The sequence below is a fragment of the Eucalyptus grandis genome, chromosome 8 (genome assembly GCF_016545825.1).
Source record: "Eucalyptus grandis isolate ANBG69807.140 chromosome 8, ASM1654582v1, whole genome shotgun sequence".
NCBI classification, from domain to species: domain Eukaryota; kingdom Viridiplantae; phylum Streptophyta; class Magnoliopsida; order Myrtales; family Myrtaceae; genus Eucalyptus; species Eucalyptus grandis.
In genome coordinates this window covers 73,678,478-73,693,502 of record NC_052619.1, presented here as the reverse complement: position 1 = coordinate 73,693,502, position 15,025 = coordinate 73,678,478, and the positions used below count along the sequence as shown (strand labels likewise).

At 39.9% G+C, this 15,025-nt stretch overlaps 2 protein-coding genes across 3 annotated transcripts; both read left to right on the top strand.

Annotated features, from left to right (window-relative positions):
- The first annotated feature begins 439 nt into the window (after positions 1 to 439).
- On the top strand, positions 440 to 8,566 carry LOC104415986 (beta-galactosidase 6). Of its 2 annotated transcripts, none has more exons than XM_010027435.3 (18): positions 440 to 677; positions 1,938 to 2,033; positions 2,151 to 2,263; positions 2,402 to 2,468; positions 3,488 to 3,580; positions 3,672 to 3,815; positions 3,902 to 3,996; positions 4,176 to 4,284; positions 4,401 to 4,485; positions 4,558 to 4,676; positions 4,772 to 4,936; positions 5,486 to 5,667; positions 5,760 to 5,851; positions 6,086 to 6,195; positions 6,273 to 6,380; positions 6,500 to 6,604; positions 7,021 to 7,166; positions 8,119 to 8,566. In XM_010027435.3, exons 1-18 carry the CDS (start codon positions 507 to 509, stop codon positions 8,267 to 8,269), a joined length of 2,151 nt encoding a protein of 716 aa, XP_010025737.1. In that variant the 5' UTR covers positions 440 to 506; the 3' UTR covers positions 8,270 to 8,566. The 2 variants fall into 2 exon arrangements, with proteins under 2 accessions (XP_010025737.1, XP_039154836.1); XM_039298902.1 differs by lacking the exon at positions 440 to 677 and adding an exon at positions 1,437 to 1,556.
- Positions 8,567 to 11,715: 3,149 nt separating this feature from the next.
- LOC108954335 (probable receptor-like protein kinase At5g59700) lies at positions 11,716 to 13,935 on the top strand. Its single transcript, XM_018860139.2, has one exon. It carries the CDS (start codon positions 12,429 to 12,431, stop codon positions 13,785 to 13,787), a length of 1,359 nt encoding a protein of 452 aa, XP_018715684.2. The 5' UTR covers positions 11,716 to 12,428; the 3' UTR covers positions 13,788 to 13,935.
- The last annotated feature ends 1,090 nt before the right edge of the window (positions 13,936 to 15,025 follow it).

Sequence of the window (15,025 nt, the reverse complement as noted above, 5' to 3'; positions counted from 1 at the left end):
TTTGGAAAAGAATTGGAACTATGTCGGATAAAGTTTATTTATTGTTAATCTAGAAATTATGAGAGATTTAAGGGATGGTACATAGAGTAAAGTAGACTAAGTTTAAAACTACTTTTTTGTTCATAGTTTAGTCCTATATTGTTATCAATAGTCTTATAATAGTGACAAGGGCTTTAATTGGAAGGTCCATGGGAAAAACTAAGATGGGATGGTGCTCTGGGTCAGCTTTATCTTTAGAATCTAAATTTGGGAAGTTCTTGCTTGTAAATTAGGGATTCGCCACCTATAATCACTTCTGGCTTCTTTTTATGGCTTGAGCAACCTCTTCGTCACATGTGAAGCCCACAACACGCCAGGACAAAAAGAGAGCTACTTCCCATATAAAACACTATAAAGACTTGAAAGGAATGGCCTCTATTCCAACCGAGTCTCAAGAACCATTTGTGTCAGTCACAGAGAGAGAGAGAGAGAGAGAGAGAGAGAGAGAGAGAGAGAGCAGAGAGAGGATGGTGGGGTGGAAGGTGCATTTGGTTGCGGTGATGTTGGTGGTGACGAGATTGTGGAGGGAAGGGGTGAGAGGAGGAGAGGTGACATATGATGGAAGATCACTCCTTATTGATGGCCAGAGGAAGCTCCTTTTCTCTGGTTCTATCCACTATCCTAGAAGCACTCCTCAGGTCTCTCTCTCTCTCTCTCTCTCTCTCTCTCTCTGTGCAACTGATACCCATGAATGTTGCTGAAACAATCTTCTATGCACCACCAAATTCTTGTGTAGTCCTGCATTCCTTTTCGCCTGGGCACTCCATGTCTTGCTGCTCTTATCTGGGTTTTTCGTATCAGGTCCACTTAATGATTTTCTCATTCCTGCTTAACTCAATATTAATGGTGGACCGGAAATGTTAGGTTGAGATTGGGACCGACACATCTGGCTAAATAGTCCTTGTATAATAATGAAGGACATTGGACGTAGGAGATGTGGGCCACCACCGGCCCTTAGTTCTGCCACTGCTCACGTCCAACCACACTCGAAAGAAATCGGTTGATCTTGTCTATCTTATTGTTGATGAAACGACTCTTTATTCGAACTCGACTGCCATGGCCTTCGTCAAGAGAGCAACAACAACCAACTCTTGACCTGTTTGCACGTTTATTTCCATTAAATCCTGCCAACTTTGTGTTACAGCTGCTTTGGTAGCAGCAAATCATTACTAATCAGTGCTGCTTTCACACTCCGCTGCCTCAGTTGATTTCCTTCTCTTTTGAGTTGAGAACTTCCAATAGATAATGCAGCCAATGCAAGTGATTTTTTCTCACTCATTAGTAAAGTATCCATCATTTTTCAATCAAACATAGTATTTACTCATCAGGTGTAATCTGTAATGAGATGAGAACAAAATATATTTTAATCTCAGAGTGAAAGAAGGAAAAAGGAGAACGTCCGTTGCTGTAGCTGGAATTAGTTGAGAATGAATGAATCACGGGTGACAAATGTTGCAGCTCAGCTTAGCCAATAGAAGTTCGACACCTGTCCCTCTAAGAGAGCCTAGAATTCAAAGGTTGGTCGGCATTTGATGCCCCTTATGTTGTCTTTCGTCTTGCTCAGGAAGAAAATAAAAGGGCGGTGCACATGTAATCTATCTACTGCAGAAACAGAACAAAAGCATGTGAACCAAGTGATTGACAGAAAAAAGTTATGCTTGAAGAAGTACTTAATCCCAGGTTGTCAAGAAGGAGTAATGAAAGAGACTCGTGCATCGACTTGTTGTTTTCTTTTCACGTTGATATCAGAAGAAGCGCCACATGCACAGCACTTTAGCACTGGACCAGACAGACTAATTTTGTAGTCTACCATGATAGACTCGGCCAATCACAATTTAATACACACCACGAGTTCATGGCGTTCTGTGAGCTTTACAATGCATTCACCCATGGTGCAGATGTGGCCCGACCTGATAGCTAAAGCCAAAGAAGGAGGAGTTGATGTGATCCAAACCTACGTGTTCTGGAACTTGCATGAACCGCGACCAGGCCAGGTACTAAAAGCACATTAACACCACACTGTTAGAGTATGGTTTAATTCATAATTAGTCGAAACACATGATTCATTTATTCTAAGCGTTTTTTTTTTTTTTTAATTGCGTTTTGCACAGTATGACTTCAGTGGAAGGTATGATCTTGTGAGATTCATCAAGGAAATCCAAGCACAGGGGCTCTATGCTTGCCTCAGGATTGGACCCTTCGTTGAGGCAGAGTGGACCTACGGGTATGTGCTGTAATATGCCAATTCATATTTCCGGCCATTTTACAAACCAGACAAAACCTTTTTTTATACCAAAAAAAGTCATTTCCGGCAGAAATTTGTCAATAATCAACGAAATCACTAGTGTTATCTGGGTTGCAGGGGTTTCCCCTTTTGGTTACATGATGTTCCGGGAATCACATTTCGAACAAATAATGAACCTTTCAAGGTATGCCATTTTTCTTATAACTTTGACCCCACAAAATAGTGGAAAAAGAATTAAATATTAACACTGGAGAAAAGACATTGAAAAAATCTCTTTCGCTTATAATTCTCTCGCTCTCTAGCCACTACAGTGTATTCCGCAACAAAGATAGTCATAATAAAAAAGAAAAATGTGTTGTGAAATCAATTATATTTGTCTAAATTACAGTGTATTCCGCAACAGAAAAAATCGAAATTGGAAATGGTTGGCTATGCTCATCAAACTCATAATTTCATTTTGTTCGTTTCTTCATGGAATGTTCAGCAAACTTTTAATCTTCGAATCTCTCTGTAGATGCCACATCCTTGGTGCCCCACTTTAAATTTGTAGGATTATGGTGTAAAGTCAATATGACACCATGAAATTTCGGTTTTTTCTTATTCTAAGTGAAAATATCAGTTGGTTGTCTTCCATTTTTCTAGATTTTAGGTGTGCGCTGTTCATAACAGTACCTCCTTTCGTTTTAGTGCATGTGACTCCGACCAAGGGGGGAGACCACTCATTGGAAGACAACAATTGAATAGTCAATGACTAGCTGTCCAAGCATTCACTGCTCACACTAAAAACAACTCTGATTTTTATTTTGTTGATTTACAAGGCCCTTGTTAGGCCAAAACAGTTGATGATTAGTCTGTTCTGTAGAAAGTAAAATGTTTAATTTTAACAAGAGTCAGGATGTTCTGCATATGACTACCTTTTGAACTTCAAGGTATGGTGTCCTGCGATTGTAAAACGATGACCCAAATCAATATAACAACTATTGCTGTTGTATGTGAACAAAAAGTGAAAATCCACTTGCTTAAGCAGCTGAATTGATATAGTGGTCATGTCCAAGATCTCTGTGCTTCTTTCTTGCCTTCAACTTCCGGGAAAAAAATAAAATAAAAGAAATTCCAAAACATTGACCCCTAATCTGTTAATTTCTAGATAAGAAAAACTAAGCTGTCATTGACATTATTCCTGTCCTGAATCTTGAGTTGTAGTTCTACATGCAAAACTTCGCAACGAAGGTCGTCAACTTGATGAAATCAGAGGGTCTATATGCTTCCCAGGGAGGCCCGATTATACTGTCCCAGGTAGAAAAAAGCCCGAAAGGCGGTTTTGCTTATATTATTGAAAAACTTGCAAGAATCCAATATAGTAAACTCAAAGCACCCTTTTGTGCAGATAGAAAATGAGTATCAGAACATCGAAGCGGCTTTTGGCGAGCAAGGACCCTTGTATGTCCAATGGGCAGCAAATATGGCCGTTGCACTTGAGACAGGAGTGCCCTGGGTGATGTGTAAGCAGAATGATGCCCCGGATCCAGTGGTAAGTGAACCTTATTAGGTTTAAACCGAGAATTATGCACTTTCAGTGAACAACCATCAATCATCAACCATTGCTTTGACTGGCAGATAAATGTGTGCAATGGCATGAGATGCGGAGAAACTTTTCCAGGGCCAAACTCACCAAACAAGCCAGCTATCTGGACAGAGGACTGGACGTCCTTGTACGTCTTCCCCTCAGCAATCTACATTATTTTCAGAAGATTATTGAGCAGATTTAGCAAAGAGAAACAACAGAATGACAAAAGTCCCAGAAATATTAATGAAGAGAAAAGTTGATTTTATAGTTTAGACCAGCTTTTATTTATATCTTCTTCTTCTTCTTCTTCTTTTTTTTGTGAAGCTATCAAGTCTACGGTGGTGAACCATACTTAAGGTCAGCTGAAGACATTGCGTTCCATGCCACCCTCTTCATTGCAAAACTGAATGGATGTTATATCAATTACTATATGGTACACCTATTATACTAATGTATTCTTATCATCTGATTTGTTTTGACACTGCCTCTCTGTGTGTCTGTGTGTGTGCTAAAACTAAAGATGACATGTGTATTGCTTTTCCGATGCAGTACCATGGTGGAACGAATTTTGGCAGAACAGCTGCTGCATATTTCATAACAGGTTATTATGATCAAGCTCCGCTCGACGAATACGGTGAGCAGCAGATGATCTGATTCGATGTAGTTCATGGATAGGCAAACCGTTTTAATGAATTTACCGATCCAGGTCTCCTCAGGCAGCCAAAATGGGGTCATCTTAAAGAATTGCATGGGGCAATCAAGAATTCCTCTAGTACTTTGCTGGAGGGAGTCAAATCTAATTTTTCTTTAGGCCAGTACCAAGAGGTGGTCACCATTCTTCATCAACATTCAATTTATTAAGAGCAACTAGATGCACAATTATGGTTATGGACTTATGGTCTGTTTTTCTCTTGATGTAGGCTTATGTTTTCCAGGAAGAAACGGGAGGATGTGTTGCTTTCCTTGTAAACAATGATGCAAAAAGTAGTGCTACTGTACAGTTTGGCAATAAATCATTTGAATTGCTGCCGAAGTCCATTAGTATTCTTCAAGATTGTGAAAACATGATTTTCAACACAGCAAAGGTAAGTCAGACAAAAATTTAGATCGTCGTAATGTATACTCAAAAGTCACAACCACTCACATTGGTATTTAGGGTAAGACATGCAAAGTCAAATTAAGCTTCGAACATTTGTTATCACTAAGGATGCAGTATTTATATGCCATCTTTACAGAAATCAAGCTACTACGGAATCTACGGAGTGTGCTAATATATCACATCAACCTTTCATTCTTTATTTCTTTGTGATTGAACTCTCTGATATTCCTTTGTTTCCTTTGTCTAGAATTCTTAAGATGGAAGGGCAATTGCTATTGTAAATTATTGTTCCATTGATTGTCATAGGTATACTGTTAAAGCATGAGAAGAACAAGAAGGTTAATCCTTGAAAATAAACCAGTTTTGACCAACAGAAAAGTCACTGTAGAACAAACATGATCCCCAGTATATTGATCTGCTTAACAAACATGATCCACAGTAAATCCTTCCATGTTTGATGAATGAGTAGCAGCAATGAGCATGTAATGCCATCCTTCAGGAAGACAGTCATTTTTCTCTCACCTTTTATTTACAGGTAACAAGTGAGAGCAGTACGAGAGTCACAACATCCAGCCAGACATTTGAAGGTGCAGATAAGTGGGAAGAATTTCTTGATGTAATTCCCAGCTACTTAGATACATCATTAAGAGCAGATACATTGCTAGAACACATGAATACAACAAAAGATGAATCCGACTACCTTTGGTATGCATTCAGGTAGGATCATCTCGCTCAAAAAGTGATTGCAACATTTATCTTGTAGATAATATGCTTTAGCTCATCCATTTTCATACTTCTTAAAATGTCAGTTTTCAGCCAGACTCAACTTGTGCTGAACCAGTGCTTCACCTCAAGTCTCTTGGACATGTTACACATGCTTTTGTCAATAATGAGTACATGGGTAAGTTCCAAGAACCGCTTAATGAGTTGCTGGAGTGTGATCTTACAGAGAAATGACTCATTCGCAACCTGTAGGTCCAAAATTTGCAAGTAGACATACTGAGACCATTTGACCAAATTATAGTCATATTGAGACCTATAAAAAATTCCAATACAGAGTTCGAATAGTTAATAAAAAGAATTTGCAGTCTAGATTTGCGAAATGAAATGACTAAGCTTGCTATTGCTGATTTAGGATCGGCCCATGGAAGCCATGATGTCAAAAACTTCACCATGGAGACCAAAATTGTGTTGGATAATCAGATGAATAACATTTCCTTACTCAGCGTAATGGTTGGACTACCAGTGAGTATTTGCTTAAACTTTTCAGATCCAGTCATTTTGCAAAATTTATGTGGCAACTGACACGATCCATCACCAAGGACTCAGGAGCATTTCTAGAGAAAAGATATGCTGGATTGGCTGAGGTGGAGATCCGGTGCACTCAAGATGAGTCATACAATTTCACACACTATTCATGGGGATACCAGGTAAGCTCTTATATAAGCAAGTATACAACAGCAGAGCAAAAGGGGAAAGTAATGTATCTCTTCTTATAATGTAAAAGGTAACAACTGATAGCTAATAATGTTATTATTGCTTATGTAAGGTGGGACTACTTGGTCAGGAGTTAGAAATATACAATGAACAAAACCTGGGCAATGTTGAGTGGAGCAATGTAACAACGGTGAACCAGCCACTTACTTGGTACAAGGTAAATTACGTGATCCCTTCTTATATGAAGGTCAAAGCAATGCCAATAAATGGGATAATATCTTGCAGGTCTATTGATGCCTGTGTCAAGCAAGAGGTAGCAATATATTTGAATCATCAATAAGAGAGGTCAAGTAATGTAATCACAAAATAATGGGGCAGGGATTAACTTGCTCTGACATTTTCTCCTACAACTTGATTAATTTTCCTTCACTAAAAAAGAAAATGAGGTACTATCATTGATGGTGGAGAAAACTAATTCAAACTTTGGTTATAAATCCTGTAAGTTTTTGTAATAAAAATCTGCAGTTGGCATGAAAACTGAGATCTAATCAATAAACAAGTGAGCAAAACAATGCTTAAACCATATGAAGTTGTTTGTTCATCATTATAAGCTAATATCATACTGCTTTGCAGACTTATTTTGATGCACCAGAGGGCAGTGAACCGCTTGCATTTAATCTTACAACCATGTCTAAAGGAGAAGCTTGGGTGAATGGACAAAGTATTGGTCGATACTGGGTTTCATTTCTTACAGCTAATGGAAATCCATCGCAAACTTTGTACGTTAGAGTAATCCACTTAATCACGAAGTTACATTACTTTCAATTTCTGCATTATTCTCTTATTGCCAGGAGAGGACAGAAGAAGATTAACTGAAAGGATTTACCCAATGAAAGCATAGAAGGATAGTGAAACAGTAGGCTGAACATTAGACACCTTGGAAACAAGAGACATACCTTCAAATTTGTCCATGCTTGAGGCCCCTTGTTTACTAATACACCACTCTCAGTCTATTGCACAGTCTGGACACATTTCTCACCTTTATCTTTATACGTGCATTGGGAGCACAAAGAAACATATTCATGTTACACCAATCCTGCCATTTACTTTATCTATAAGATCAAAATCAAATGTGAAGCAGGAAAAAAAGTTAGAGAGGGCATTTGGTATAGCTTCTTGCCAACAGCTAAATCAGTGAAAAGAGATGTTGCAGCTTTTCTAAACTTCACAATTGCAGCATCCTCACAACTGCAAATACTTACAATTGCTTTTAGGAATTTAAAATTTTTAGTAGCAAAAACACAAGTTAGAGCACTTCATATCACAACTAAAGCACAATGCAACACAACTATCGTTCAGCCAATATTAGATGGAATGAACCCTAAAAGTCAAAGCTAGTCTATTAACTACATGGATGAGTACAGAAGCAACTGGAATTCCAGAAACATTTAATCGCCAAAATAATACGATAGTATACATGCATAGAGAGGATTAACATCCCTTATCCAAAGCCTGATAAAATCTTTATGCAACTTTCACATCATCTTCTTCAGGCAGAACACAAACACAAGATAATTTAGAGTCCATCATAGATAAGTCAACGCAAAAGTTTTTGATGAGCAAGTAGCTAGGCATCAAAAAGTTGCATACTTCTCTCCTGTTTATATAGATTTGAATTATATGTCACTCTCAAGCATTGATTTCGTTTTACTTTTTTTCCTCTTCTTTTAGGTATCATGTGCCTCGATCCTTTCTACAAGCCTCTGGTAACCTACTAGTTCTGCTAGAGGAAGTTGGTGGTGACCCCCTTCATGTATCCTTATGCACCTTATCTGTCTCTACCTTAAACGACACCGCTTCACACTTCCGTCTTCCTTCATGAGATGAGGAGATCGAATACAGATGTGGGTAAATAATTTTTAGTATATTGAAAAGCTTTTCATTAGTATGAAAAGGTTCTTTCCAGAAAGAAATGCATCAGCAGCCAACTCAATAGGAAGAGATACATCAAATAGGTTATGAGGAGGAACATTCAACTGTTGAATTTGTTGGACAATCAAAGATTGTAACCTTCAGTACTGAGAAGTAATTTGAGCACTACAGCATTTATAGAGACCTCATTGTATCGACCTTGATTGTGCTTATCCTTCCCTTTGTTGATAATTTCATCGACTGATTAGAAGTTGATTTGCATGAGCACCTACAAGGTGCTCTCTGGACCAATTTTGTGCAGCATAGTGATTTTTCCAATTTCAGGCATCATTGTACATCATGAGCAACCTTTCCTCTGGCCAAGGTTGTACAAATAAGTGATTAACTCATTTTTAAAGTTTCAGAGGAACTCTGTATATGGCATAATTCAGCATTCCTGCATAATTATACCATTCAACAAACCTTTTAAAACTTTTCAAGATGTTCTAGACTTGAAACAGATACGACATTACAAACAGACATATGAACTGGAAAGGACTTGCAAGAAATGCACGCTTGATATCGTTAAAATGTTATATTACCCCAAAATTATGACCATTTTGTGTGAGCCACTTTGGATCTTTTCCATGTTTTCCTGGTAAAGGCCCTAGTGAATACTTCGCTTATTTTAACCTCAAGCATTACATGATGTAAGAACCATAGAACATTGAACTAATATCTTGTGCATGGAGTTCTCTTACAGGCAGCAAACTCTTAATTCATAAATGCAGAATAGTTAAAGATACTGGAAACAAGTTAGACATATTTTACCATAAAAGATAACCTTCCCTGAGTTTACTTACCTGAATGCATCTTCTCCATAGGTATCCACCAGTGACTGATGGTTTATTCCTGGCCTAAAAAGGTTTTGAAATGTGATCTTGAACTCACCATGCCATTGCCAGCAGACCCCAAACGTCAGTCTTGATAGCACAACCAAACTAGGACTTGTGATATGGACTTGAAAAGGCTGTCCAATGAATGCTAGCAGTTAAAAAAGGAACTTGATTTGGTGTAGGTGTTCTGTCAAACAGTTAGCAGTTTGACAGCCCCCACCATTCATGTAGTCTTTTCCATATACTTGAACTGAATCTCAATATATGGTTGCATGCATGCTATCTAACGTTATAAATGATTAATCTGTTTCCCCATTTTAGGCTCTTTGTAGATTCTGAAGCCCACATGTTTTCTAGCAACGTAAGACCAAGGGTTTTGGGCAAGTTTAGTCGTAGGACGCACAGTTCTAGCTTATGCATTCAAGGCCGGATTCTTATACAGGACGCAGTTTTAGGAGTCAAGGAATATGAGTGTCGGTCCCCTTGGCCCGCGTGTTCAGCAACATTTTTTGGGAACTATTGGAAACTACAAATAGGGTCAAAACCCCACAATCTATGGAGACAAGGCACGAAGAGTATTGTACATGTATTTCATGTTTAGCTTAGTCAGAAAATTATGCCAATTCAATTTTTTAGGATGACTGTCCAGTCCGAAAGGATATAATTTTTCTCTGATGTGTACAAATGTTATCATTCCTTTTGAAATTTCTGACTGTGGTAATGAAGTATTGTAGTTTTCCGCATACAATTCTAAATCTGCATCCAACATCAAGAGACCTTAGGTTCTTGAGGCACAGAGTTCTCATTAGCTTACTAACCGTAGGATGTTATTTTAGCATCTATATGCAATGGATGATGTTGCGTCTTGACTTAGAGACGCGGTTTGTAGCATCGAGTCTTTAACTAATATGACAGTATCATAAGTCGCACATTATATCTTCCTCAACAAACTGTCAAAGTTTCAAAAAATAGAATACAAAATAAAAGGAAAAATAATGATAATAGGAAATAAGGTCGGATCGCAAATACTTTAATAGTTTGCACCTGCTTTGACAATGCCATCAAAAGCAACGACAAACGCGGACGAAGACCAGCGTTGACTCTTGTTAACATCGGGGAAGTTTCTTGCACGCGGCAATTAGTATGAAAACGACAAGAATTCTACACTGGTGGTTTACTCTTTTCTCCTCTATATATCAGCTTGAAGGTTCCTAGCATGGAGAGTTGCTGCCGTTGCTTTTCGGAACCCATCTTTGTTTTCTTCCTTTTATGATAGATCCCACTCTGTGCGACATTCTTTTTCTTCCTCTTTGATTGCCTTTGATTGAGGGAAAGGTTGCAAGTTGTCAAGGTAAGTGTCATATCTAACTAGTGCTCACTCTTGTTAATTTGTTCTTATCAATGATCATGACGATAAATATGGGGTTTGTGGCCTTTATTGTTTCTCTCCACTGCTCAAGAATTTTGAGCAAAGTTCTGTTTTGCCGTGTATGCATATGCAGTATAACCACTCTATATGATGACCTCAAATGCACTTGCCATTTTCTTTGTACTCCCATAAAGTGATTAAAACCATGTCGCTTTGCCTTTTACATGGTGTTTTGGATCCTGCTCATGGCTACATGTGAACGTTTATATGGTCAACTAAGCTGCAATTATCTTGCTAAGTGAAGCAAGAAAGGAGGGAGCTCAGTATCTATGTCTCATGTGTGGTCCTTTGGTCTTCAATATATGCTCTAACACTACAGGATTAGGAGGGATTATGAAGGGAGGGAAATGGTCCTAAGAGAGACTAGAAGGAAGTGGTCTAGTAAATTCTATGTTCATTTTAAATATTTGAGGTATTTGTATATAAATTGATAAATTTATTATTCAATCTCACTAGTTCTTTTATTTTACATCCATCTAGAAATCCTATATATATCATAATACGTTCTTTTTCATTTCTTTTCCCTCCTAGCATGCAAACAAAATTATAACTCAATCATTTCAAATCATTTCTTCCTTTTTACTCATAATTAATTAAATCTCTTCTTTACCCCCCTAATTACTCCATTCAAACTGAGTGTGAATATGGAGGTCGGGTTTCTCTCTTCTTCGATAAGAGTTTCGTCTCTCCCTTGGTGGAGTATTCCCTATCCATGGTGATAGTTCTTCCTTGACACCCTACTCATGGAGCCTCTTCCAAAATCAATCCCCCTTATCATTCTGTTTCATCTTGGAACACCATATCCGTATATCATTCATGTTCCGACATCCTCCTTTCTCCTCCAATCCTGTACCATGAAGAAATTCATTTATGCTCAGTCGCACCATAATTCATGCCTAATACCCGACACAGTTTAATCCCTAGCCCCAAAATTCCAAACTAAACCTAATGTTACGGACCCTACCTCTTCTGGTCGCTGAAGCCGTTCATGGAGCTCCCTTAATGCACGAGCCATAACCCTTACGTGTCCTTTGCAAGCTGAAAATAAAGTTCTCGTCGTCCTTTTTTTTCCTACTGTTCTGCAATTCTGCAAGCTCCGTGGTGTCTTGACTTGTTGGTTAGCTTCTCTCACGCTGTTCTTCATGTCTATTTCTTGCTCAGCCTTCCAATTCTGATTCATTGCTCGGGCGTGTCCTATAGTGGTAAGACAGAGTCAACCATGGACAGAGAGTCGGAAAAGGAACTTAGGCTTGCTGCACTTCGTAGAAGAATGGGAAGAATGTGGTCTGAAGATGTTATAGTCAGAGTGCACGAGAAAATTCCTGAGGAGAAATTGCGAGAATTCAACCTTACCTCGTTGGGGAAACTACACTCAAGACCTAATGTTAACTTCCAAGCATTCCTACTGACCATGAAAAGGGAATGGAAAACAGAGAACGTGGTTTGTGACCAAATGGAACCAGGCTTATTCTCGTTCACATTTAGCTCGGATTTGGAGAAGAGAAAAGTACTGGAAGCTAGCCCGTGGTCTTTTTCAAATAACTTGCTTATCCTCCAACAACTAAACCCTAAGCTGCCAATCCACTGTCATGAATTCACTCATTGTGCCTTTTGGATGCAAGTGCTTGGCTTGCCTCTAATTCGAATTACTGAGAACGCGCTGCTTGAAGTGGCATCAATAATGGGTAAAATTCTGGAGGTGAAGATAGAACCGAAAGGGGGCAGCGTGTGCAAAGTTGGAAGGGCTCGAGTGCTTATGGAATTATCATGCCCTTTAAAATCAGGGGCTGTGGTGAACTTCGAAGATGATCAATTTTGGGTCGATTTTAAGTATGAACGACTCCTCATTATTGCTACTCATGTGGGAGATTGGCCACTACATGACTAGCTGTGAGGAAGTGCCCTACAAAGAAGCCGGGTTGGAGGAGATTGGTGATGGAAATTTTGGCGATTGGTTGAAAGCCGAAGAGCACAAGACAAGCCCCTTTTGGAAACTTTTTTATGGGAAGGAATGTCCGATGCCAGAGGAGGAAGTACTTATTCCCGAGACACCAGCACAGGCCGGCATTTTGGAGGACTTGGCTCCCACCGAAATTGATAACCCGCAAGGGGTGAGGCATGGAATTATAAAGCTCGGGGAGTCATCTGAGCAGAAGGGCAAAGGCTTGGCCGATGTAGGAATGACAGCAAAAGGTAAGAGAACTAAAGGTACGCCACGCCTGATCTTAGACAGAGCATGGACGGAGTCTCTCCCCAAGGGCCCCGCCGCTTCATTTAAGAAGAGTAGGAAGGATCAAAAGACTTCTGTTAAGCCCTTACAAAATGGAAAAAGAGAAATCCCAGTAAGCAGGAACGGTGGTGGTGATCAATACCGCTTTCCGTTGGTGGCTGTTCGGAAGGCCACGAACGACTTTGATGAGAGCCAGGTCATTGGTACAGGTGGTTTTGGAAAAGTGTACTGGGGAGAATTAAATGATGGAACAAGAGTAGCTGTTAAGAGGGGTAGTCCTCAGTCCCAACAGGGATTTGCAGAGTTCCAAACTGAAATCCAGATCCTTTCACTGTTCCGTCACCGCCATCTGGTTTCTTTGATCGGGTATTGTGATGAAAAGGGTGAGATGATTTTGATTTATGACTACATGGCGAATGGCACGCTTAGTAGCCATCTTTATGGCTCTCGCCGTCGGAGCCTGAGCTGGAAGCAGAGGCTTGAGATATGCATTGGTGCTGCTAGAGGGCTCCAATGCCTTCACGCTGGCAATGAAATAACTGTCATCCATCGCGATGTGAAGTCTACAAATATTTTGCTTGATGAGAACCTCATGGCAAAGATTGCTGATTTAGGGATTTGCAAGGGAGGGCCGGGAATTGATCAGACCCATTTCACTACATCAGTGAGAGGGACTTTTGGATACCTCGATCCGAATTACTTCCTTACGTCTCAAGTAACACAAAAATCTGATGTGTATGCATTTGGGGTGGTTTTACTTGAAGTCCTTTGCGCAAGACCCCCTGTTGATCCGTCACTCCCCGAGGAGAAGAAGAACCTGGCGGCATGGGCAATGAAGATGCAAAAGAAAGGGCAGTTGGATCAGATCATAGACCCTACTCTTGTGGGTAAAATCAGACCTCGATTCTCTTCGGGAGTTTGTGGCAACGGCTGAGAAATGCTTGGCCGACCGTGGGGTTGATCGGATTTCTATGGGAGATGTGCTTTGGAGACTGGAATATGCCCTTCGACTTCAATATGCGGTTGTGCAATGGGACCCTGAAGAAATAGTGGTAACATGATTGGTGGGTGATTCATCAACACATAAACCCTACTCTTGTGGGTAAAATCATACCCGATTCTCTTCGGGAGTTTGGGGCATGGCTAAGAAATGGTTGGCCGACCTGGGGTTGATTGGATTTCTATGGGAGATGTGCTTTGGAGACTGGAATATACCCTTTGACTTCAATATGCGGTTGTGCAATGGGACCCTGAAGAAACAATGGTAACATCATTGGTGGGTGATTCCTCAAGACATAGACCCTACTCTTGTGGGTAAAATCAGACCCGATTCTCTTTGGGAGTTTGGGGGCAACGGTTGAGAAATGTTTGGCCGACGGTGGGGTTGAATGGATTTCTATGGGAGATGTGTTTTGGAGACTAGAATATGCCCTTCAACTTTAATATGCGGTTGTGCAATGGGACCCTGAAGAAATAGTGGAAACATGATTGGTGGGTGATTCCTCAAGACACGGTTCAATCTTAGTTCCATGTGGAAAATCAAGTCCTGATTAATCTTTTTTAGGGTAGCTCAGAAATGCTTGGCCGACCGAGGGAGTTAAATCTGATTTTGGGAGATGTGCTTTGGAAACTGGAATATGCCCTTCGACTTCAATATGCGGTTGTGCAATGGGATCTTGAAGAAACAGTGGTGACATGATTTGCGGGTGATTTTTCAAGACACGCTTCAATCTTAGTTCCATGGAAAAGGTTTGTCGTGCTAGTGCTGCTCCTGCTTCATAGGAATGGACCAATTGGGCGTGCCACAATGGAACGTCGGTTGATTCCAGGGACTAGTGGAAGAGGAGGGGCCCACCTAGTTTCATGCATCATCGACGACGTCTCCCGTGATGGGGTTTGCTCATGGACGGATTGACTTTGAAAAGAAAGAAAACCGGTGCATGTTTTAGGGAACCGTTAGTGATGAGTCGATAACTTATAAAGATGTTGAATCTGAATCGTTTTCTCGTTATGTGTACTAGTTCCTCTCTGATTCAAGTAGCCTCTCTTGCAAATTTTTATTTTTAGCAACCTTCGTTCTTACTCAAGCAAGGAAAGAACCCAAATCCAATGAAAAAAATTGAGTATAATCAGAAATAGATTTGAAACAGAATCAAGGGTGCGTTTGTTTCG